Source organism: Gambusia affinis, linkage group LG13 (genome assembly GCF_019740435.1).
Source record: "Gambusia affinis linkage group LG13, SWU_Gaff_1.0, whole genome shotgun sequence".
Classification (NCBI taxonomy): Eukaryota; Metazoa; Chordata; class Actinopteri; order Cyprinodontiformes; family Poeciliidae; genus Gambusia; species Gambusia affinis.
Window position 1 is genome coordinate 28,138,728 of NC_057880.1, and position 25,279 is coordinate 28,164,006.

General features: G+C 43.6%; 1 protein-coding gene across 1 annotated transcript; it reads right to left on the bottom strand.

Moving 5' to 3' along the window:
- Nucleotides 1-962: 962 nt before the first annotated feature.
- On the bottom strand, nt 963-25,279 carry LOC122842454 (helicase with zinc finger domain 2-like). The gene is made up of 20 exons (XM_044136347.1): nt 25,080-25,279; nt 21,076-22,467; nt 20,483-20,666; nt 20,182-20,289; nt 18,382-18,896; nt 17,658-18,296; nt 15,852-16,644; nt 15,564-15,639; nt 12,086-15,446; nt 11,892-11,977; nt 10,686-10,823; nt 10,455-10,610; nt 10,220-10,364; nt 9,948-10,070; nt 9,677-9,869; nt 7,307-7,456; nt 7,020-7,229; nt 5,844-5,997; nt 4,053-4,220; nt 963-1,618 (listed from the first exon to the last, which is right to left on the bottom strand). The coding sequence occupies exons 2-20, from the start codon at nt 22,416-22,418 to the stop codon at nt 1,518-1,520; spliced, it is 8,643 nt and encodes a 2,880-aa protein (XP_043992282.1). The 5' UTR covers nt 22,419-22,467; nt 25,080-25,279; the 3' UTR covers nt 963-1,517.

Sequence of the window (25,279 nt, forward strand, 5' to 3'; positions counted from 1 at the left end):
AGGACAGAGAGAAAGTGGCACAGTGGGCGAGGGAGGGTAAATAAATCTGACCATGTAACCATGGTAACAAATAGCTGCAGGGTTCTTAATGTGATTCAGACCTCCTTCAGACCGGATCAGACCAGTACTGATCTGTTCTGATCAGAACCGGACCTTTTTCTTCCCTATAAGGGGGTTAGCACCAAAACAAAAACCAGGCAGGAAGAACAGCCACAGCATTAGTGAGATATCAGAAACACATCATGGATTCATAAAGCACAACCATAATTCTACTTGAAGCTATTTATCTTCTTAAGGTATTATCCCTTAAAAATATTATCCACATTTGACTTTCTCATCAGGAAATGCAAATGTAAAAGATCACGAGTAAATTGTGTTTCAAAAACTTCGTACTTGAGAAGATTCTGTACAGGAGTATAAGTATATTAATAGTTAAAAATTATGTTGTTTGGTTGCGTCGCACTAAGATATGTTTTAACCTAAAAGAAATGTATTGTCAATCTGACCTAGAAGTCAGGAAGGAATTCAGATTTGAATTCAGACACCTATAAATTCCCCAACACTTCCAGTTATTGTGTTACCTGGAGAGGTGGGAGCCGTGTACTGCAAATGGAGCCCAGTAGCCTGAATCAGAAATGTGAGGACAAGAAGTGGCTAACTTCCATGTTCATCATGCTAGTATGATAGCTGCATGACTGCTAACCTGTAGGCTAGTGGCAGCAACACTGTGATTGGTGTTGGCACTGTAACCCGGCAGCTTACAGTGTAGTAGCATTATAGGGACTGTAATACTACAGCACAGGGCATGGCCAACATGGCCAACATGGCCAACATGGCCAACATGGCGGCGCCATGGCCAACATTTCTAGTAACTACACCTTTTTTAGTCATTAACAAAAAGTTAATGAACATTGAAAACATCAATCACATCTGTCGGGTCGGACCAAGGAGAAGCTGCTGTAACCATGGTGATGTTTGATCCGCATTGGAGCCGATGGAGAGCAGATCCCACAGATTCTAGCACCCGACTCAAAAGCATCTCCATCCGGTTTGAAACCGGTTCCTGTTGCCTAGCAACGGTGCTGTGGTTGACAGTGGAAATGCTTCGATCCAAAACCAGGTTCTGGTCTGGAGCGGAGCTTTAAAATGAACCGAAACATTTGAGTTGTTTAACCCAGTTTAATGAGACCAAAAAACAACAACAATTATTTATATTTCAAATGATGCTCCTTAAAGTAAAACATCAGAGATTATTTCTTCCAGCCATAAAAACCTGAGATCAGTGATTGTATTCAGAATCAGTACCGGATCAGAACCGGACCTGTTTGTTTCCTGGGATCAGTTCAGCTGTGAAGCAGCATTAATATTCTCAACAAACATGATTTTCAGCTTTACATAGAAATTCATCAAACAGACATCAATAATTCAATAATTAATGTAAAATCATCAAAGCGTCTGGCAGTGACACATGAGCGGCCTGTGGTTGCCGTGGTTTCCGTCCCAGCTGTTGATTGGCTTCAGACAGAGATCTTCTCTGCATCCGTCACTGCGCTGTGCAGACTGTAGTGGTCCAGCAGGTGGCGCCACGAGCGGCTGAGTCGCAGCAGCTTCTGGTTGCCTTTTCCAGAGAAGAAGAAAGCAGAGTTATAGATGGATCTGATTCTGGACCAGATGCTGGATTGGTAGCGGACCTTTATCTGGGGAAGTCTATGGCTAGAGTAGTAATCTTGTGATTAGAAGGTTGTAAGATTGATTGTGCCTCTGAGCAAGGCACTTGGCTCCACGTTGTCCACTGATCTGTGTATCGGTGTGTAAATGTGAGAATGGGTGAATGTAGCTCTAGTGGAAAGTGTTAAAATGATTGGAAAATATTTGCAAAAGACTGGTACTACTGGACTGGTACCGGACTTTCACCTGTGTCACCTGCAGTCAGGAGCCAGGTGTGTTGGAGCAGACCTAACCCCCCCATTAGCAACCAGTGAACCCAGTGGATCAGGATCCTCCTTTATGGCTTCAACAAAAACCAAAACCCGAAACACTCAGAGCTGCTGGAGGCTCTGCCAGCGAGCCACTGGACCTGGACTGGACCCGGACTGAACCCGGACTGGACCCGGACTGAATCCCGACTGAATCCGGACTGGACCCGGACTGAATCCAGACTGGACCCAGACTGAACCCGGACTGGGCCTAGACTGAATCCGGACTGGACCCAGACTGGACCCGGACTGAATCCGGACTGGACCCAGACTGAACCCGGACTGGACCCAGACTGAACCCGGACTGGGCCCAGACTGAACCCGGACTGGGCCCAGACTGAACCCGGACTGGACCCAGACTGGACCCGGACTGAACCCGGACTGGGCCCAGACTGAACCCGGACTGGGCCCAGACTGAACCCGGACTGGGCCCAGACTGGACCCAGACTGAATCCGGACTGGACCCAGACTGGACCCGGACTGAATCCGGACTGGACCCGGACTGAATCCGGACTGGACCCGGACTGAACCCGGACTGGGCTCAGACTGAACCCGGACTGGGCCCAGATTGGACCTGGACTGGACCCAGACTGAATCCGGACTGAACCCAGACTGAATCCGGACTGGACCCGGACTGAATCTGGACTGGACCCAGACTGGATCCAGACTGGACCCAGACTCGACCCGGACTGAATCCGGACTGAACCCAGACTGCACCCGGACTGGACCCCGACTGGACCCGGACTGGACCCAGACTGGACCCGGACTGAACCCGGACTGGGCCCAGACTGAACCCGGACTGGGCCCAGACTGAATCCGGACTGAACCCAGACTGAATCCGGACTGGACCCGGACTGAATCTGGACTGGACCCAGACTGGATCCAGACTGGACCCAGACTCGACCCGGACTGAATCCGGACTGAACCCAGACTGAACCCGGACTGGACCCAGACTGGACCCGGACTGGACCCAGACTGGACCCGGACTGAACCCGGACTGGGCCCAGACTGAACCCGGACTGGGCCCAGACTGGACCCAGACTGAATCCGGACTGAACCCAGACTGAATCCGGACTGGACCCGGACTGAATCTGGACTGGACCCGGACTGGGCCCAGACTGAACCCGGACTGGATCCAGACTGGACCCAGACTCGACCCGGACTGAACCCAGACTGAACCCGGACTGGACCCAGACTGGACCCGGACTGGACCCAGACTGGACCCGGACTGAACCCGGACTGGGCCCAGACTGGACCCGGACTGGGCCCAGACTGAACCCGGACTGGGCCCAGACTGGACCCGGACTGGACCCAGACTGAACCCGGACTGGATCTGATCCGTCCAGCAGGAACAAGAATAAAAACAGAGCAGTAGTTCGTCCAAAGATTAACTGTTATGATTATTGTTTGTCAGCAGCTTCTGGTTCTGTCAGTTGAAGCAGTTTTCAAATTAATTTGCAGATTATAAAACAAAATTTTTATTTGTACCTTATTTTTATTCAATACATTTCATTTGAAAATGATTTATTTTAATGTATTTACTTTTATGCACATAATTTCATTTAACCAATTTTCACATTTTCCATTTTTTTTAGATTTAAAAAAAATTAGCATATTTTTGCCAAAAACCTTAGAAATATTTTAGAAAAAACAGAAACTTTGAGGTTAATCAAGTTTCTTTAAAAAAAGACATGGAAATTTCTGAGTTTCAAAAGTTGAAAATGTTCAATTTTATAATTCCAGATGTTTGTGTTTTTTCTAGAACTTTTCATTCCAGAATTTTACTCCTGTTGCCGTTTGATCCGTTCCATGAATTCCTGGCCTGTTCAGATTTACATACAAACGATCAATACATCTTCTTACTCTTATCCCGTTTTTCATGTCATTTTATTTGATGTTTTTGATAGTAAACCATACATGGATTTGATTTTTATACTGAACAAAAGCCGGGTCAACTTGGTAAACCAATAGATGGTTAGTATATAAATGGGCCCCAGGTCACTAGGGAGTGGAAAAATTGGACCCCCAGGTAATAAAGGGTAAGAATCCCTGCTGTAGTCCACAGTCCGTCCTTACCGATGATGCACAGCCCTTCCTTGGCTCTGGTGATGGCTACGTTGATCTGGTGGGGGTCGTCTACAAAACCAACATGTTCAGACATCCAGGCGCCGTCCGGTTCCTTCTCAATCTCATCGCTGGGAACGGAGCAGACTGTGGAGAGAATCACGTAGCGCCACTCGCTCCCTGGGAGAAAATAAATAAAATAAACTTAGCAGGAAAACGTGCGGTCTCTCTCACGACCTCTGACCCAGATTTACCTTCGTTTTGGAAACTGGCAATGCAGAACTGAAGCCACTACTTCTGATTATAAAACCTTTAATCAGAGATTGACTTTATTGTAAACAGTCAGCAGTTTTCTTTATGATTGAGGATATTTCAAAAAAATCCCAATGAGCCAATTTAAATATTAGTCTGCCAACATTTTTAGGGTTTCTGTATATCGCCTTCCTCTCTCAGCATGATGTGGACCAAAGATCCACACATCAGATGTGAGCAGGTGTCAGAATCAGACTGATGGATGCCAACGCTGTCCATCAATATAACGATGTGTTGGCGCTGCCAGGACACCTTGCAAAGGGGCGATCAGGAAGAAACACGTTTTCATCGACAGCCAAGATCTCCTAGTGACTCATGGACCAGATTTCTGGCTCATGACTCCTTCATCCTGGACCAAAGCAGGGAAGAGCCTGCAGGTGGCGCTATAGATGATGACTGGCTTCTTGGTGAGTCCTTTAAAAACTAAAATGTTTTCTAGCAATTAGAGCCAAATGTTCTGGTGCACTGTTCCACTATAACCTGCAGGGGGCAGTGGCTGGGCTTCCAAACTCTCACTCTATTTTATCTTTTCATAACATTCACCCTGATCTGTTCTGCCCAAGGCTAGAAGTTAGAAATATGTCTTCATTTAGTTTAGAAACTTCTACATTATTGGTTTATCTGTATTTTATTTTGAAGGCGAATTTTGAGGTAGCAGTGCATTGTGGGTAGCAGAGGCAGTGGCAGTTAGGAACAGGTGTTTGCGGAGAGAAATCCTGCATATTAATGTACAAACTTCGCCTCCTGTGTCGTCAATCTTTTCTAACAACTTAAAGTAATGGCTGTAAGTTCAATCTGTGTTGTTTGGTGCTATATATTTTACTAGAGTTAATTTAGAGGTCGTTTTCCAATAAACACTAATTAGTGTTTATTCCACTAATTAGTGTTTATTCCACTAATTAGCCATGTTCCAGTAGTTTCTTTGCATAGTAAGGATCATAGCTAACGTGACTGTTTTTTAATAACAACAAAGGTTAATTCTAATTTATGTTTTCTGATATTAGACGTTTATTCTGTGCATTTAGAGCTGATGCATATTTTATTTTCTGTTTCTGTTTCTAGTTTCACTCAATGCTTTCATTGAGCTTCCCATACAATTGTACAAAATTGTAAGAAGACTATAATAAAGGGCTTCCTGGCTCATGAAAATTGAGTTTGGCTTGCTGTTAATCTGCGTTAACATGCACGGTGTATCCAATACGTAGTGATGACGGTACATGACCTGTGGAGCCTCCTATCAGAATCATGATGAAAACCTTTTATCACGCTGCTACAACGGCTTCTAGAAATTAGATTCTTTCAACTCTTCACTTCACTCACATTGATTTTTGGCTCATGAAATTATGTTTTATCCCTAACCGATTGGAAGACTGAAGTCTTTGCACCTGGTGGACCAGGTGTGGTCTACCAACCTATGAAACACTTTTAGCATAGATGCTAGCCAGTGTTTCATAAACGAGATCCCAGAGCTGGTCACAGAGAAACTTTTACCTTGACTTTTTGTGATTGTGGTCACTGTAATTCCTCCTAGTTCCATCTTGGTCAGCTCCTCTCGGATCTCTGCTACTTGGGCGTTATAAGGAGACAGAACCACAATGCTCATCTCATCCACTCCTGCTTTTACGAGCATTTCAACAATCTTTGTCTGAAAAACAATGGGCAGTAATTAAAAACCTTCATATAATATCAGGATTTTGTTACAGGAAATCTTTCCTGCCAACAGCCATCACTAATATTTACAATATTTAATTTCTCTTTGGGCTCAATAAAGTAGTTTTTCAATTTGAAATATCAGGAAAATTGACAAACAAACTGGCCACTCCTCTCTTTCTTCTTCTACTACTCTCCAGTTTGCACCGTTTGCCATCATTTTAACTTTTCGTTTCCTGTTCTCTTCTCTCCATGGCAGCTCCACCTGCTCTGTGTTCTGATTGGCTGATTCCTTCCTGGAGGCGGCTGACATGATGCTGCCATCACCTAATCGTTCTCCCTCTCCTGCTGTTTCTACTTTCATAAACATCAGAAATAATCCAACATCAGTTCATCTGTTTCTTCACTGTCTTTCAGTCAGTCGGGTCCCATGGTACTGAGCCCGGTTCTGGTTCTGCTGGAGGTTTCTTCCTGTTAAAGGTGAATTGTTCCTCTCCACTGTCGCTACATGCACGCTCTGTATGAGGAATTGCTGTAAAGTTAATGATTCAATGAAAGGGATCGTCGCCCCCTGCTGGCCAGGAGGAGTGAATGCTGTAAGGACCTGCTGGGTTTGGATCATTAGGAACTTCTGAACAATTAGAGCATGCTGTACAGTTTGAGAACGAGGATCAGTTAGTGTGTGTGATTGAATTTAAATATGTTTTGTAAATTGAAATGACACTTGCAAAGTGGCACCGTAGAAATAAACAGAACAGAATTGAATATGATGGATAGCAACTTGTGAAGAGAATACCTTAATTATTATTTTTAGTTTTGCATCGTCATCACTTTTAGACCTCCTGTTCATCTACTTAATCATGTATAAAGCAACTCCTGCTTGGAATCAATGCAATACTTTCACAGAGTCCTTCGATGGATCGATGACATGACCTTGAGATGCTCTTGGAAAAGTTACCGTCTTCTAACATTCAGGCACGTTTTGGTTTTGGTAGCTGAACAGAAAATGTTACGTACCACATTCTCTTTCTCATTGTGGTTGACTTTAGATTTGTTGTTGCCCTTTGCCGTCTTCACCACCAAACGAACAGTTTCTCCTTCAACATGTCCAAACACAATTGGCATAGTCTTTCCGTTAACACGCAGGAGGCTGCTCAGCTGCTCCACACCAGTCTTCAGCTTGCTCTCATAAAATTGCTTTGAGGGAAACTCACAGATGTCCTGGTGCTGTTAAAAGCAAACACAGCATGATGGGTTATGATGCACTGCTGCTGTTAGTCATTGAGGACATATTTGATGTTCACCATTCTGTACTGGGTGTCCAGCATCACAGCCGTGTTTTTATGGTGCCTTGTGTAGTAGCGCTCAAAAAGAGACCTGGACATTCCCAGCTTCTTCACGCTCTGGTTCTTCACGATTGGCTGAAGCTGTTTGTGGTCCCCAATCAGCACCACCTGGCAGACCGCCACAAAGTTCAGAGATCAGACAGAATCCAGCTGGAGAAACTTTCCTGTCTGAAGATTCAAACAATATTTTTCTGAGAAATTCAACTTTTTGTTTTTAAAATACACTTGGACTTATTTTATTGTCATTGCACAAAGACACAAAAGGGAAATTGGCAATGAAATCTCATCACCTGACCACCGCAACACACAAAAACACAAGCTTCCCGGGTCCAGAGCAACACGAAGGGCTGCTAGTTTGATTCAGACATAAATATTGTTGTCTCAGCCTTTATAACAATATTAATATATGTATATATGATCATATTAATGTTAGGGATTACTGACAATAGTTATCAGTAATAATTGGTTCATTACTATCATGAGATCAGAAGTTCTTAGTTCAGAGTTGTGAGTTTGATTCCCTGTTGGAGATTTTCTGTCTGATTCTAAATTGTCCAAAGTGACTGAGAGTCTGGATTGTTGCAGCTGCAGCTGAACATCTGGAGGCACTGAGAGATTTTCCTTTAAATACAAACAGAAAAGTTATTATTATTTTATTATCCAACCCTCTTTACTATTAACTAAACTGTGGAGAAAAAAAGTTATTTTGTGTCAAAACATTTTGTATGAAGCACATCAGTGTGAGTCTGTGGGGGTCAAAGGTCAGCCAGAGCCTGAATCTGATTGGTCAGTTTATTTTTTCTGCAAGTTAAAAATGATGAGTGGAGTTTGAATCTCCTGTTGTTCTAAGATCCTGAGTTTTTTACAGTGTTCGGTTCTGTTGGGTCGTCGGTTTATTATTTTTTGTGGTTTGGTGAACTGAACAGTTGACGGGTCGCCTGTTGAAACCAGGAGATGTTGAATAAAAATGTCCGACAGATCAGAAGGTAAAACTAAACCACTAAAGCAGAACACACTTTGTTTTAATTTAACACAAACGATGTTAAATAATAAAGACATGGAAGTGAAGCCTATAAACCCAGCAGATCCACGTCCAGAGGAGGATGTAGATTCCAGGTCCAGGTGGTGTCAGAGTCCAGAGGAGCAGAAGGTGAAGCAACAATGTTTGATTCATTGGGAACGTTTCCACTAGATTAAATGGTTTAACCCTCAGTTTTAGCTCCACGCTCAGGAAGAGCAGCAGAGGTCAGTTAACTGGTGACCCATCAGCTCTGCAGGTCAGGAAACATCAAAGAAGCTCATAAACCGGCGACCCAACAGAACCGACCCGGTAAAAAGCTCCACCGGGATCCAAACGGCTCTTAGAACTACAGGAGGTTCAAACTCTGATCATTCAGTTTTAGATCACAGAAAAAACACCAAATAAACAAAAGCAAACTGACCAATAAGATTTAAGCTCTGGAGTGACCTTTGACCCCCACAGACTCAGATGTGAGCTACATACAAGATGTTTAGACACATAAGATCTTTATTTTTCTCTATAATTGTGTTAATTGTAAAGAGAGTTAGATAATAAAACTTTTATAAATTATTCTTTTCTGTTTTTACTTCAAGGAAAATCTTAAGGCAGGCAGAGAGGGAGCAGCCTGCAGGCGCCGCCGCCCTGCGATAAAACCCTGCAGGCGCCGCCGCCCTGCGATAAAACCCTGCAGGCGCCGCCGCCCTCTGATAAAACCCTGCAGGCTTCTGACCAGTTCTGAACTTTAACCATAGAAAAGAGTTTTATGCATAAAGCAATTTATTTTAAACATTTTTTATAATTTACTTAAAAAAAAACTCTAAATATAAACAAATGTTATTAATTCAATGTAAAAACATTAAATATTTTTTGGCAGTGCTCCCTAATGACAACGGCTATTTTTAGAAGTTGCTCCACGGGCGACTGACAAGGTCTCCTGGGGTCTCCTGGGGCCGCTGGGGGCCCGTGTTGGTGACCCCTGATCTAGACGCTTGCCAAACCTCGGCTAGCACTAAAACACTAAACACTAGATTAGTAGTGATCATCTATTCCTCCTGAAATTTGTTGTTTTATTTTATGTAATGTCTTCTCTGCACACCTTTAGTTTTAAAAGGATGTCTTCTCTCCCATATTATTAAAATGGAACCGAACTAAAACATGATTGTTAAGAATCATTGAGGATCTATGAATCTGTCAGAGAACATGGTACAGTGAAGTCTGAGAAACCAGGACATTTGTTGGAAAAACCTTTAGGGTTAGTTTGGTCAACATGAGCAAACACAGAATGGGGCATTTTAAGGAGACAGAACCTGTTCTGGGTTGTTGCAGACTAACGGAATCAGAGTCTGGGGTTCAGTGGCCATTGCGCTTTCATCGATCAGGATCTGACGTGCACTGACGGTGGAGGAGAGGATGGGGGTGGATGACTGTGTGCACGTGCACAGGATGATATCATGTCTCTTCAGCTCATATATCCGAGCATCTCTGAGAAGGTTCCTGTATCTGGATGGAAAACCAAACTGTCATGTTTTCATATCTATTTCAATTCATTCAGGGATATAATGAAACCATGGTGCTTACTCTTTCACTTCCTCAGCAGTCCAGACTTTCTCGAGCCATTCACAAATCTGTTCATCAAATATTTTTATTTTTGTTGAAAAGGGGTTTTGTGGCCCACGGATGCGATGGTGCAGAGTGATGCTCCTAATATCAATGCAACACATGTAAGCATAGAGGAATAAGGAAACATCTCAGCAGTCATTAGTAGCATTCATCTTTCCATGCTACATGGAAAGATGAATGCTACCTCTCCACATGCTGCCTGTGGAGAGTCTTAACTGAAAGTCCAGTACCTGAGCTCTGGGTTGGACTTGTCCTGGCGAAGTGACCTGTGGGAAAACTGCAAGTCACTGTTTGGAAAAGGGTATTCAACGTTCTCTACTTGCTGGCCGTAGACTCTGAGGATCCGAAGACTCTCCTTAAAACTCATCAAATACTCTGTGGACCAATCAGACACACATGGTTCCCAATCAAGATCCAAATGTTCAACCTGAAATAATTGAAACATCTATCAAAAAGTAAACTTACCTGCAACAACGTCCACTGACTTGTTGGACGGACCGCAGTAGAGAATGACTTCCTTTTTGTCTTTGTCTCTTGGGTCTTCAGATATCCTGGGGTTCTCAGAGTTCATCTTCAAAAACCAGTACACAATATTCACGCCCACCACCGTCTTCCCAGTTCCTGTCAGACAAACAAAAAAGAGATTTTTAACGCTGCATGTGGAAACAGGAATATTAATCACATTTCTGTTCTTACCTGGTGGTCCTTGTATCAGGGTAAAGTTGTTATTTAGAGCAGCTGCAACCGCTTGAAGCTGACTGTCATTAAGCTTTGGCAGTTTTGCTGGTAACTCTGTCCTGGAGATCTGGTGTCTCAGCACACTGCTTGGCATAACTGGAAGATTTAGCAACACAACATGACTTTGTGTCACTTCAACGGTCTTTAAATGTACATAACACAGCTTGGCAAATATCTTTGCCCAGAAGTAAAAAGAGCAACAACTAGCGATAACTCTGTTCTTCTCTGGAAAAAACACACCTGCACCACCGGCTTCAGAAGAAAAAGACAGTAGAGAGCGGAGTGAGGCCGCAGCGACTCGGTCAGAGGAACGGTGAAATACACCAGTCACCATTTCTCCTACTGTGCTTCGTATTGATGATTGAAATGATTATTTTGCTGTAGTTATTTGTAAGAAAGGGTTCTATTTGTAAAACAAAATGCTTAGGCCTGAAAACAGGTTTTGTTCTGTGGTTTCAACGTAGAGTATTAAACTATGCTGTATAATAATTGAGAAAAATAAAGGTAACTACTTCATGGATTTTGCCTATCACGGGTTCTTTAAGGAACACAATCCCCCCCCCGAAAAACGAGGGTTCATTGTATACGTGTTTCCAATTGGTAAAATCATTGGGTAATATGGGATGAATTAGAGCCACGATGAAGGTCTTATCACTGGAAATCACTCTTGTGTGTCAGTGCTGCTATTTCTTCTAAAGTCTAAGGTCTAAAGTACGATGATAAACTTGGGTAGGACTGTGAATTCTCTGAGTAAAGCCAATTGACTCTAAGATAGCGTCGACATTATCAGTATTTAACACTAAACCAGATAAAACAAATGAGCTCTGACTCAAAAATTGAGAGTTAAGGTCTGGTGGACAATACAAATAACATCAGCGTTGAATCTGAGGTTAGATTTAAAACATTCCTACTTCTAGTAAAGACCAGAACAGTTTTATGATGTCCGGCTATACACTGGTCTAGTCGTCACCATAGCTAGTTTGGTGACTACCAGCTCACCAAACTATTTTAAATGGACTGTTCTGTCCATCTGCCCAGAATCTACTCTGCCTCTCCAATAATTACCCAGACAATAAAATCCTCTCTGCAATGATCTTTTATAGTCCTTTTAGTTTAGTTAATGGATGGACAAGTGGCTGGATGGATCTTCAGTACTTTTCTTACTTTTTTTGGGAATCTTCTGGCCTAGTGCAATCCTCTTGACTAGGTCACATGCTGTCTCAAGGTTGAGAACAGCAGCTTCTTTCCGGCTGTAGGAAAACAAAGACAGACATTCATTTTAGAGAAAATGAATGAATTTCATCACCAACCAGAGGCCAAGAGCTTTGAAAAAGGAACAGAAGGAAACGTAAACTCACATGTCAGGCAGGAGCTTTGGGATGATCTCGGCAGTGAAAAGAGTGTTTCTCTTAAAAACACATTCAGGAACATGTTCCATTGGGAGGTGACTGACATGGAAATCCACTTCACTTCCAGTTTCTCTAGAATCTACTTTAGTTGTGAAGCCATGAGCCACCCAAGTAAACTCTTTTGGGTCGACCGGTGCAGAATGTTCTATAGGTAAAAGTAATTTCAGACCTCTTTTCCGAAAGCAAAGCAAGCACTTAGCAAGGTTGCATTCAATGACCCAATCTGTGATCCATTTCTGATGTAAGAAAAATGTTCCAGTCATGGTGCCTTCCAGCCGCTTAGTGAACTTTACCTCCAGATTCTCAATGATGATGCCATTACTTTCCTCCACTGAATTCGCTGCAGATTCCATCTCACAGATGGGTTTCCAGATCTCCACGTATTGTTTTGTGTTTTTATAGAAAGTCTTTGCTGGCTCTTGTGCTGACTGGGTATAACATAAGATGGGGTTGTGGACATGCTGGACACAAATCTCAAACATTGGTTTAATGTGCACCAGCTGAATAACAGGCATGTGACGACCTCTACTCCCTTCTGATGTCATTTGCAGCTGCATGGTACCACCTGGCTGCAGGTGAAGATCAATGTCAGCATAGTGCTGGAAAGTAGAAGGTGAATCTAGGGACTTGGGCTGGTCCAGGTTTTCTGATTGAAGTGGAATGGTGTCCATCAGGAGGGACTTGGCCTGATCCAGATTTTCTGTTTGAACTGCTTCAATCATAGCTTTCCAAACTGTCAGAGGAACCTCAATGCATGGACCACGACCTGACATCTTGGTCAACTCTTGGTGGATCAGCCTCTCGTCAGCTGCATATATCCGCCTTTTCCATTTGAGCATGATGTATTTTTTTTCAGAGTCATAAACTGGTTGGTCCTCTAACTGTAATTCACTGAACATAACGGACAAAGGCAGACGAAATATGTTCCTGTTGAATGGAAATGACACCTTGAAGCTCTCTTCCTCTGGATCTGCAGAAATAACAAAGGCTAGCTTTGGTGCACTCTGCTGTTTTGTGCTCACTGCATAAAAGACTTGTTGAGCCTTTTGCTCAAATTGCTTAACTTTCTTTGAGGTGGGGTCAAACTGATGACACAGATCAGTAATCTGAGTACGAGTATACTGGAGATCATTGTTACATATGAAAGAGTGCAGGAGCCTCTGTAAGATGAGGTCCATGTAACGTCTTATTGGTGAGGAGGCTTGTGTGTAAGGGTTCAGCTTAAGAGAATGATGTCCAACTTCTGCTTCTTCACAGGATTTTGAACGGATTAAATATGCTTTGCTTCTGCAGCATTGCAACTCATAAAGAACAGGTTGGAGCAGAGGGTAGATGTCATCCGCAGCCACAAGGTCCACCAGTTTGTCTGTGTCGTTTTCTCTCAGAGCTGACTGGATGTCGTTCCACACAGTCTCCAAAATGGGGAAACGCTCAGTGCTTAGTTCAGAGTTAGGCAGACTTATTTCATCATGGTTGACACTAAAGGACAATTCTATTAATGCCCCACATTTTTCTTTCCATTTCTCTACCTTCTCAGGGTCTGGGCTGCTCTGACAGCGGAGTGGTGTGTGATATCTGGCTTTGGACTTACATAAGTATTTTGCTGTATAGTTGTTAAAGAACAGACTGATTTCTTCAATCATCTGGTGGGCTTTACGCTTCCCAGGCGACCTGTCATCATCACACTGGTAATAAGCCCACTCTCTCCCCAGTCTTAACTTCCTTTGAACTTTAGCAAAGTGATAGGCCACAGTGACACCGTCCTCCTCTGTGCTGAATGTGGGGGGGTCTCTGTATCTTTGGGTGATGATCTCCTCTGCCTCTTCATAAGTAAACTGCCTTTTTGACCTGATCATGGACAGCTGAAATTTTGGATCTTCAAAAATCTTGTGTGTTTCTTTTTCCACTTTGAGCATCAAGGAGACTACCCTGCGATCCTGATGTGGCAGAAGACTGAATTGGCCAGTGCTCAAGTTTCCAGGAAACATATGAATAGGTTCTTCTCCGGGGTAATGTGTAGAACCTCGTTCTTCTGCATGCTTATCTAGTTCATCACCTGGACTCACATAACTTGCCACATCTGCAATGTGGATTCCCAGCTCATAATGGTCTCCAGTATCTCTAATGCTGATGGCATCATCCAGATCTTTTGCTCCTTCTGGGTCAACTGTAAATGTGATTGTTTTAGTTTCATCCTGCCTCTTTTCACTGTCTTCATCTTTATTTGGAAGACCTTCATATGTATCCAAACTAGTATCTTTGACCTCAAATTCTTCTTTCAGCAACCAAAGTCTGTCATTAAGAGGCCCACTGTTTGGGAGAACATCTGTGACTTTTCCCAGAGGGTAAAGACAACTTTCTTTCCACCCAATCGCCTGCACTACAAAAACCTTGTCCCTCACCTCACTGACATGGTGAGATCTTATGATTGTCCAGACTCCACTGATTTCCTCCCATACAGGTATAAAGTTGCGTCTTTTTTCCAGGAGCAGAATGGTTGTTTTAGGTGTATTTTTATTGACGGGTATCATCATCCGTTTTACAAACCTAGTATTGGTAGCTGCAGGTCTCTTGGAGTGATCTTGTTCCTCAAGGAAGCATACAAATTTACGGGCAGATTCATTTTCCTTGACAACACCAAGAACTCTAGCTGGTTGCCCTCCCCTGGCTGTTTGTACGACCACTTCATCCCCTGTGAATGCCCTTCCCATGTTGGATCTCCCTTGAACATGTATGCGCCCGGTCGGTTTATGAAATGTTACAACATGTCCTCTGTTATAAGACTCCTTCACAAACTTTCCTTTCTTGAAAAACTCTGGTTGTTTTTCACGTAACTCCATCAGTTCTCGATCACTAGAAACTTTGGAAGACTTTCCAAACTTCTGGTGGGTAAAGTCTTCAGACTCCAAACTCTCTTCATCTGAACTATATTCAGTTTTCATCTGTTCATATTCATCTTGTAGCTCTTGCAGAATTGAGTCAGACATGGTTTTCTCATCTATAATTTCCAACTTCTGAAACCTCACTGTTTCTCCTACATCTTGTTCAAAAAACCCTTTGGTATAATGCTTTGGTTCTACACTGTTGGTGCTGAGGCAGTGGATGATGAAACTTTGCCAGAACCTGGAGCATTTCCCAAAGCAGCAGAGAGCTGCAGCATCTCCAACTACCGTCACCTGAGACTGAGCCCTGGTCATCGCAGTGTTTAAAACACGAGCATCGTTGAAGAGAGGCAGACCAGACGGGTTGGACTCTTTAAGGCTGTCACGGGTTTGTACAGCTGTTAGGATGACTGCTCTGAACTGTTTACCTGTTAAAAAATGTATCAATTAGCTCAAACTAACGTAAGGAAAATCAGACAACTCTTGATCTTTGACATCATGCAGGAAATCCTCCAGGATTGAGTTTTAAACTAGATGAAAGTTACCTTGGACGTTTGCGAGAGTTTCAACGTTTACTTCAGAAAAGTCTTTTCTTAAAAGGGTGGATCGAATTTGGCGAACCTGGTGAGAAATGACTATTGAAATTATTAAACGCCATCAATAGCTACAAATTTTATATGGCAGTCACGTATTTCCATTTTCTGTATGCATTCATTAGGTTTGATAATGAAGCAACAAGAACTAACAAATCAACATTTCAGAGAAAACACTTCAGAATGTCTAATTTTATACAACATAAACTTATTTATTAAGATAACTTTGAACAATTTTACCTGAGAGCCTTCTGACAGAACGCAAATGGATTTTAGGTCCTTGGGCCCCCAGTTTGTTGGCCAGTTCTTCACAATGTCTTCCACAACCTCAGTGACTTTAGAAGATTCTTGCTTGTTATACCAAGACATAGTCACAATATCCAGGACACATTCTCCCCGAACATGGTGGAACCGGAGAGCGTGATCATTTGGAGGAGCTGGAACGTCTCCTGAGGCTTCAATCACATCACTCTTTCCAACATAAAAATGAGTGGAGACAAACTCTACAATCTCTTTGGTTGAACGGTAGTTCTGACTAAAGATGATCCTGCTGCTCTGGGCGGCGTCACATTTTTGTCCTTGATAGTAGTGGAACAAACGAGTGAGGAGCGTGCAGTCTGATCGACGGTGGTCATCCACAGAGAAGAGTTGTGGTCCCATCTGCATGTGATCTCCAGCGAGAATAACTCTGGTGTTTGGCCCAGCGAGACTCAGGGCCAACAAAGCTTCACATTCCAGCATCTGGGAGGCTTCATCGATCAGTATGTGGGTGAAGAGTCCGTCTGCAAGATTCAGGTCATGAAACTGTCCTGCCATTGTTGCTGTTGTCACAACTACATTGTGGTCTTCCAGAACAGCTTTGGTTGGGGGCAGAAAATACTTTCTATCTTTAGAGAGAAAACTGTATTTTAAGGTGATCTCATCTGTGGCAAACAGAGCCTTTTCACTGTTGGCTTTTATTCGAATTGGCTTCAGTTTGTTATTTTTACTGATGGCAGGATGAAAGTGTTCTCTGACATACAGGTCTGCAGAACTGAAAGGTACAAAATGGACAAGTTAAAACTCTAGCAGACTTTGAATGATATCTTTTGAACATTTGGGAATCGAGGTTAAAGCCCATAAATAAGCTCTCGCACTAATCTTATACCAAACTGTAGCCTGGGAAAAACCAGGCCCTTGTTCTATGTTTTGCTTCTGACAGACAAAACGATTGCTTCCTGGATGCGTTGACTCTGAAGTTTTATCCAATTTAGCAACATTTTTCATATGTTCAGGGACAACAGATGTAAAATAGCCAATTGGCTAATTCTAGTACATTTACAGTAATATTTATTCATGTGCAATGTCCCTGCCAAATAAATTTATGAATCTCAAATCATTTTGTATTTAAGTTGTTCACTTAGTCAAACAGATATTATTACCAAACATTCTTTTACAGACAACAAGCAGAATCTTTTAAACAAATCTATTCTTCTCCCTCACTTCTATCCTGCAATCCTGTAGATGTGTTGATAGATCATTTCTAATTTCTAGAAAATTTCAGACATCACTGATTCCATGGCTTCCATTAAAGTGAAGATCGTCTCTGGTAGGAAGAAATCTCTGTGGAGAAATGCTCCACCGGTCATGTAACTGGTATAAAATTTCTCTCCAGGTTGACAACTTGACACTACGAAATCTACAGAGACGTACGGCGAAGAAATCACTCCACACTAAACATTTTAGGGAAATGTTCTTCCTGAAATTCATAAACATAAACAATGCTGAGGCTTTCTTTGCAACAGTTGACAGAATCCCAAACTTTCCTGTGACTGAATCACCTGAACTCCAACAGCACCTGCAATGAATTTGCCAACTTCTTTACAGAGAAAATTCATAAAAATTCGAGGGTTAATCTGCATATTAGTACTAATCCAGTATTAATGCTAAGCCCGAACATAAAAACACACAGAACTGAAATGACTGATCTCTACTTTCTGCATCGCTTATAATTCGCTGACTGGATGTTGGCCAACCTTAATCTACTTTCTGAACCAAATAAGTTACCTGTTGGTATGGGTGCAAATCAGGATTTTGTTCTGCGGATGCCTGCAAAGTTCGATGGCTGCTGTAGCAATGGTGAAGGTCTTCCCGGTTCCAAAAGGTCCATAAATGAGCAGAGGTGCAGTCAACTTTCCTCCATCATGGTTCCCTGTTATGAAGCCAAGTGCAGACTGCTGTTTGGAGTTCAGGTTCTCGTAGGTGGCATCACTGACAGGAACGCCACAATTCTTGAGGTCTGGCAGGACTCTGGTGGTATCAGGAAGCAGGTCTACAGCTTTGTGCATGGTACATAAGCTGAGGCGGTCCAACTGAAACTGGACCTCCATTTGATAAGATTGGTTGTCTTTGAGAGAAAGATCAGAGCAGCACTGTTTAGACAGCTGTAGGTGTATCTGGTTCTCATTGGTTCTGAGGTTCAGAACCTTGGCTTCATAGACCTTGGACTTTGGATGGAGAGAGTCTACAGGAGCTATCAGGGCTGACTGGACGTTTCGTTTCAGTACCAGTCCTTCAGGACTGTCCATGGTCAGCTTATAAGGAATGGAAACAGAACAGAGAAGTTCTCCCTGACGAGCAAACTCCATCCCGAACTTTAGATCGTTCAACATAGTCATTGTTGTAATTTGTCCACAAACATTTAGTCTAAAGAAAATGACACAAAACACTTTTTAAAAAGCAGAAACCATTTTGAGACATGTTAAAGAAACCTGTTAAATGTTGACTTTACCTTGAAACCACTTGGTCCTCAGCTCTCTCCTCATTGTACAGGAACTCATGCATCTTTGTCTTGTAGTTTTCAGCTGTCAGTGCTGTTTGGCTGTAACTAGAGGGCTTACAGAGAAGGCTTAGCTGTGGAGGCTTGTACTCCTTCATCAACTCTTCCTGTTTTTCTGTTCTGTATGAACAGGGTATTATAACCCTGTTCCCTCGATTCCAGCGCTCTGCACTTTGTAGAATGATGCCATGATTGAAGACTTGTTCCTCAGTGTCATCCACTGACTGCTGGCCAACTCTCACCTTCAGTTTCTTCAGGAGGACTGGTCTCATTCCAAAATCTAGCACCAACCACTGTTCATACAAGCCTGGGTGTGTAGATGTGAACGATACGGTGATGGCATAGGTCATATTGTCACCGAGGAACCTTTCGCCTGCAGAGTAGATGCATGGTTCCGAGCTGTTATCAGTGAGGCTGAATGAAGCTCCTGGTTCCTGCTTCAGCAAAGCCACATGCAGCAGCTGTCTCTGCAAGAAAACACCGAATAACTTTTGTTTTCAAAGATTTAAAACATCTTGGACACAAACAACTTTTGACATTGAGTGTGGGATGTGATCCAGTTTAGACATACGGTGTTTAAACGGATCACTCTGTGGTGACCCAAGAGTTCAAAGTAGAGAAGAAAAACAGCTTTAATTGACCTGTAGGTGGAGAGCAACAAACAGTCCAACTGTCAGATACACTCTGACTACAACACACAGAATAACACATTTTATACACACTTTTTCACACACAACAGGTGGAGCAAAACTATTCTTGGAAGCTTAAAAAATCGACACCTCTTAGAAAAGGACAGGAGGTTTCGGTCAGACACATTGTGACATTGTTTCAACCACAGGGTCAGCAAAGTTTAGTTTCCAATAACTGCTTTGATCATATTCTTATTTCTCGCCCTGAGATCAATAGTTTAAACCGCAGGGTGTGAATACTATTAGTCTTTGTCAGTTGCCAGGTGCCTGACATACAGAAATGAGTTGCTGAGCTGTGAAAGTGGAACAAACTCCTCAGGTTGTTTCAGCAGCAGAGGGCAGTTAAACGCTTCCTGTTGCAACCGATTTCTGCTCCCTGCAGAGAGATGCAGCTTCAGCAGAAAAAAAAACACTTCAACTCATAAAAGTAAAATATAAGACTGTATGAACCTTTAAATGATTCAATAAACTATTTGATGAACGTAAACACACTGAATAATGATGTTACTCCACATGGTTATTGTCAGCATCCTGGTTTGTTAGGTTGTTTTGTAGTTTGATTTAATTCTGGTTTCATTATTATTTTATTAGTTTCTTATTTTGATTAGATCTTTCTTGTTCCTAACTTCCTCTAGTTGAATTATTCTTAATGTTTCTAGTTGTTCTTCGCTGTTCTATATGTACTACGTTCCTTTGTACAGGTTATTCTTTAGTGTTGGACTGATTTTTGTTTTATCTGTGCCACTCTCTTCCTTCACACCTGCGGTCATTTTGCTCTCCACTTTATTACTGGACAAACTGGTGGCTGAATGATGCAATCAGCTGGGACATTGCTGCCACCCACCAGGATCCCGTTTGTGAAAGTATTGGCTGCACAATCGTACGTATTGTTCTAGTTCATTCAGCCTCTAGTCTGGCTCTGTTTCTGGACACTCCAACCGAAACGTGTAACTTTGCTTCTATGTAGATGAACGCAGCCTCTCTGAACCTCTGGCTTTTCTTGGTTCAGTGTCTCCATATGTAAACAGTGTTTGTCCTGTAAAACTGATGTATGTTTGTTTACCTCTGTCTCCACCGTGAAGGTCCATCTGAGGGCTGTAGAGAGGTTTTCTCTCTCCACAGTTAAATCTTTATCACAGGAGACGCTGACATCATCGACCTGTTCAGACAGCTGTTGGGAGGCAGAAGTTAAACCTGTCAGGTTGCTAAATGTCGCAGCCAAACCCAACCCATCCCAGAGAGACGACAGGAGGAAACCAGGATCTACTGGTTTTGTGTCTCTTATGTCTGAAAACATCACAGGAGGAAATCTACTCTGCTTCCACTGAACCTAGACAGCCCCTCTCTGCGCTAACTGAACTCACCACGTAGACTTCATTGCTGCTGTTCCTGTAATCATCCAGAAGTTGCTGGTTGTAGCACATCAGGCCCTGAGTCTCAATGCTGTGTTTGATCTCCTCTTCCTCTGCACATCTCATTATCCACTCCTGCAGCTCCTCCTCACAATGAGCTTTAGGACACTTGGATCCATATTCGCAGGTTTTTGGTCTACAATGCAAACCTTGTGTTAGTATTGCACGATTATTTTGATGTAAGATGAATTGTTCATTGACACTTGACAGTTAGTCCTGATTGAATCATTGTCAGGTGAACCCTCTCATATAATCAGATGATGCTCAGCAGGAATCAGGCTGATATTTACCCAGTCCTCTCCTAAGAACTGGACAGAAAACAGATTGACTCCCAACATCTGTACTATTGGACTCTGATCTGATTACGAGTCGTACTGTTGGGTTTCTGCTAAATTAGTACAAATAGTTAGACTGATTAGAAAACCGAGCGGCTCGTCTCTGGATGTCGATTGGTGCATCCAGATGAAAGTTGCCTAGATGTGAGCCCTGCTCTGGAGAACCTCGTCTTGATCCGGTGGTGGTTCCGCTAAAGAGAACTTGTTTACCTGTCACAGAGCCACAGCTCCGCCCGGCGGTTGTGTGGAGGCTGCCGTTGTCTCCACCTGGTGGTGGTGTCCTGCGCCAACAGCTGGGCGTGTTCCAGGCTGCTGCAGTGCTTGTAGAAGCTCTCTGGGGATGACAGCAGCAAGAGGCACACCTTGCAGAAGATGGAGACCTGTTCGGCCTGCGGGTGGCGCTGCCGACTCAGCTGGAGGAGCTGAGGCCGGACGGAGAGGCCGCTGCGCTCCACCTTCCACACGGCCATCTCCACCTCGCTCTGGGCCTTCTGGCAGTGGCCGGCCTGGTGCCAGCAGGGCTTCCCCTGCCTGACGTGGCTGCAGAAGGTGAAGTGGCGGTGAGGAGGTGGGGGCCGCACCTGACTCATGGTGTGCTTGGCCCCGCCATCTGACAGGTGGTGCACCAACACCGGCTCCCAGTGGTGAGCTGCGTCTGCAGAGCACGTCTCGTTCCACCGCTTTGGTGACAGTTTCATTGGCCGCTCCAGAAAACAATGTTTGCAGAACTCGATGAACTTACCAGAGAAGTTCTGGAGAATGCTCTGAGCTGCCTGTTCTGCAGTTTCTGGACCTGGGTCCAACTCAGCTACGTGTCTGATTAACTCACTTTTACTGATCTTCTTCTCTTTGAGGTGGTTCCACACAGCGGCCTCCTCAGAGCTCCTGGCGTAAGTGCAGCCCTGACCCAGAGTGTGCTTGGTACACCCAGAACCCGCGACAAAGTAATCGCATACTTTATAAACGACTCCGGGACCCATGTGTGCACCTGTGGGCCGCTCAGAGACAACCTTCCACTGGCGGGAGGCCTTCCCTTTAACTAGGAGGAGACTCCTGCTGCACTTGTGGATAACCGGCTGGATGCTGTATGTGACTTCATTGTCCTGGTTGGAGCATAAATCACAAGCGACCTTCAGATCCAGAGCAGCCAGCAGATCTAGTTGAGCTTCTCCTGCACTGGGTTTCTGCTCAGCATTGCTCTTGGACTGAGCCAACATGCTGCAGAGTTGCTGATGGTCCATCCCATGTTGCTTTTCAAACGTCCACACTGCAGCTTCCTCATCGCTCCTGGCGTAGGTGCAGCGGTTCTTGTGCACCGTGCAGCCATGACCCTCCTTGAAGTGCCAGCACACTTCGTATCGCTTTGGGTTTGGAAACGTTGGCCGTTTGGAGACCGGCCTCCAAACACGGCCCCCCTTGGCTCTGCAGAGCAGCACCTGCTGCTCACAGCAGTGCTGGCCAGGTCTCAGTGTGAAGGTGATCTGGTTCTCCTGGACGCAGCAGCGACCACAGGCCAGGGCAAGGTCATGGGTCGACTGCAGGGCTGACAACATGGTGATGCCTTCAACGCGCTGGAGCGAGTTTAGGGAACCGTCAGCGAGTCTGAAACAAGAAGCAGCAGAGATGTCAGAACTTCAGCGTTCTGCTCCGGGTTCTGGTTCAGACCAACTCTATCAGGTCAGGGGTCAACGTAGAACCTGACCTCTGGCTTAGGGATGCTGGTGCTGAAAACAGAGTTCCTGTAATCGAAACCAAAATCGGATAGAGATGCCTCTGATTACTAATAACTGGAACATTGGTCAATATCTTTGTGTATTTGCTTCATGGTTTTGGTGATTGTTTCATAATTCTCCTGAAGTTTTTATGGTTTAAAGCTCTTTGAAATGTGCTACTCTAATAAACTAAACATTAAAATAAGAAACATTTTCAATCAGGAGCTGGAAAGCCAAAGGTCAAAGGGTCATGGTGATCAGTGATCTGCTTCTCACTCCATAAAGTTCAATCAGAGATGATAGAAGCATTTATAGTGCATGCACTGTAAAATGTAACTTTTTATTGAAAAAACACATTTATGTCAGCAGACTTTGTCAGAGATGGATGAATGGATGAATGATGGATGGATTATCCCTCATTCATCCATCCTGGTGGGGTCGCCAGGGTCAAGTGTTGAGAAGCGGGGTCACTTGGAGGTCAGCAGTTCATCATATTGCAGTCAAGTTACAGTTTTGACCTTAATCAAATAAATTTGGTGGATTTAACTTAATTTTTCAAATAGGTATAATTTACTAACTGCAGTCGGTTGTAACCATGTTGAGATAAAAAATATTACTAGTCATAATTTAATTATTGATATCTGAGACATACATTCCAGATAGTCAGTTAATTATTGTAGATATTTTGAGTTGGAGTTTCCATGCAACTTGATGGTAAATGTGATGATATTTATAGTTAGAATATAATTAGATGTACTGTAATTAACTTCTCTGTGGTGTCATAAGCCAATATCAGTTATCTGGAGTGAAGCTGATTATATGTTAAATGGGCTGCCGTAGCCCTGAGTGTGCAGTACAACAGCTCAGCTACATTTACATCTATTTATTGGTACTTTTACTAAAAACAGGGTTTTAATGATCCGAGCAGTTTCATTATTAGTTTTCTTCCATTTTTATTCACAAACTGATCAGAACTAATTCTTTAGCATGTCTCGTGTTCCTGAGAATCCAAAGCCTCATGTTTGGAGTCAACCCTGAGACAATCCTTCCAATCTGCTGACAGGAACCAGATTTTCTTAAAAACCTTCATAATATTCTCTGGAGAACTTCCAGGAAGTGTTAATGCATTCCAAAGAGAAGGAAATCCTCTCAGGTTTAAACACCTATTAAAGACAAATTAAACAACACAGGAAAGACAAGAGAGTTAGATTCTTTGTACTCGCGAGGAGAACAGACAGAGATGTGTTTTCAGTTACAATCTCCTACCGCTCTAAAATCACATATGCCTGCTCCTCTCTTTTTATTGCATTCAGGATCCCTATCACATTGGACGCTGCAACTCTCAAAGGGGGAAAACAAATCATTTGCATGGAAGGTGTGGCAAACAGAAAACACAGCTGTCAACAGTCAGTCACAAGTATCTTCTTAAACAATGCTGTCGTCCTGTACTTCCAGTTCCCGAGATTCTCTGGATCATCTCCGACCCCCTGTGGTTCGCAAACTTCAGTTCTCGTGTCCCTCTAGGTCATAAAACTTTAACCCTTAGTCTTTGATGTACTTTCCTGGTAGGTGTCAACTCTTATCTCCAAGCCATCTGCTCCCCAAATTGGCACGCTCTCTGCTGCTAACATCACTTAAAAGCACACACAATATCTTATAGTTCTAAGTATTTATATTTGTAATTAACATAAAACCTCTCAACCAGTTTTTTTTTGTTTGGTCAAGTTTGTGTTTTCACCCGACTGACTCAGACGGCTCCATCATCTGGGCTGAACCAGGTGTTTGAAATAATCTGAAAGTTGCCTTTCTGTTTCTGATCCTGTGATATTTTTGTTGCTCTTTCTTTCTTCTACACAAACCCAGCATTGACTTATTATTATTATTAAACATAAGAGAGTTTAACAGCAGCTGAAGCTGTAAAATCTGACAGCAGGTAGAGAATAAAGCAGCTCTGCTTTTCCTGTTGCTCTGCTAACAGACCATAATAATCCCGCAGGCTTCCAGCCTGTTTTCACGCCCTGCACTAAACAACCGGTTGTGCTGTGGTCAGCTCCAGCTAGCCAATCAGCTGGGGCTACGGGAGGAGGCCCCGCCCACTTCGACAGGTGATAATGGAGAGGTTTGATTGAGGAAGAAGGAAGTGATGACGCTGAAAACGAGCCTCCTGTCATCACTTCCTGCTGAAGGAAATCAGTTAAATTGGACCTTCTTCTGCCCCCAGAACCGCCGGAGTTCTGCCAGCACCTGTTTCACCAGTTGAGCCGAAAGTCCAGCAGGAAGTCCGAACAGAACCAGAACTATCAGCCGAACCTCTGTGAAGGAGTCACCATGGAAACATCTGGAACCAATCAGGTCTCAGTGCCAGAACCATCCCAGTAAGCGGCCAGTAACAAACCAGTAACCATTATCCCGTCCCAGTAAATGTCAGCAGGTTTCACAACTTGGAGACGTTTCAAAGAACCAGAACCCGTTTCCATCACAGCCAGAATAAATGATACTTACAGATTGAATTAAAGTGGACGGCACCAGCCGGTCCGGACCGGACCGGACCCGAACTCCCAGCGGCTCCTACCAGTACAGCAGATAAAATGATAAAACAGGCTGAACTGAGGCGGAATGGACCAGACCGGACCTCCGAACCGAGCTGCTCTCCCTAACCCTGCGCTGTGCTCGGCATTTCACAGGAAGCGTTCTTTTAAGTT

Excerpts from the sequence above, each read along its gene's own strand:
- LOC122842454 (XM_044136347.1), bottom strand. The coding sequence starts at position 22,418 with ATGTTGTCAGCCCTGCAGTCGACCCATGACCTTGCCCTGGCCTGTGGT. Across the intron at positions 16,645-17,657 it reads ATTTGCACCCATACCAACAG|TTCTGCAGACCTGTATGTCA; the intron begins GTAACTTATTTG and ends TGTACCTTTCAG. Across the intron at positions 10,365-10,454 it reads GTCAGTGGACGTTGTTGCAG|AGTATTTGATGAGTTTTAAG; the intron begins GTAAGTTTACTT and ends ATTGGTCCACAG.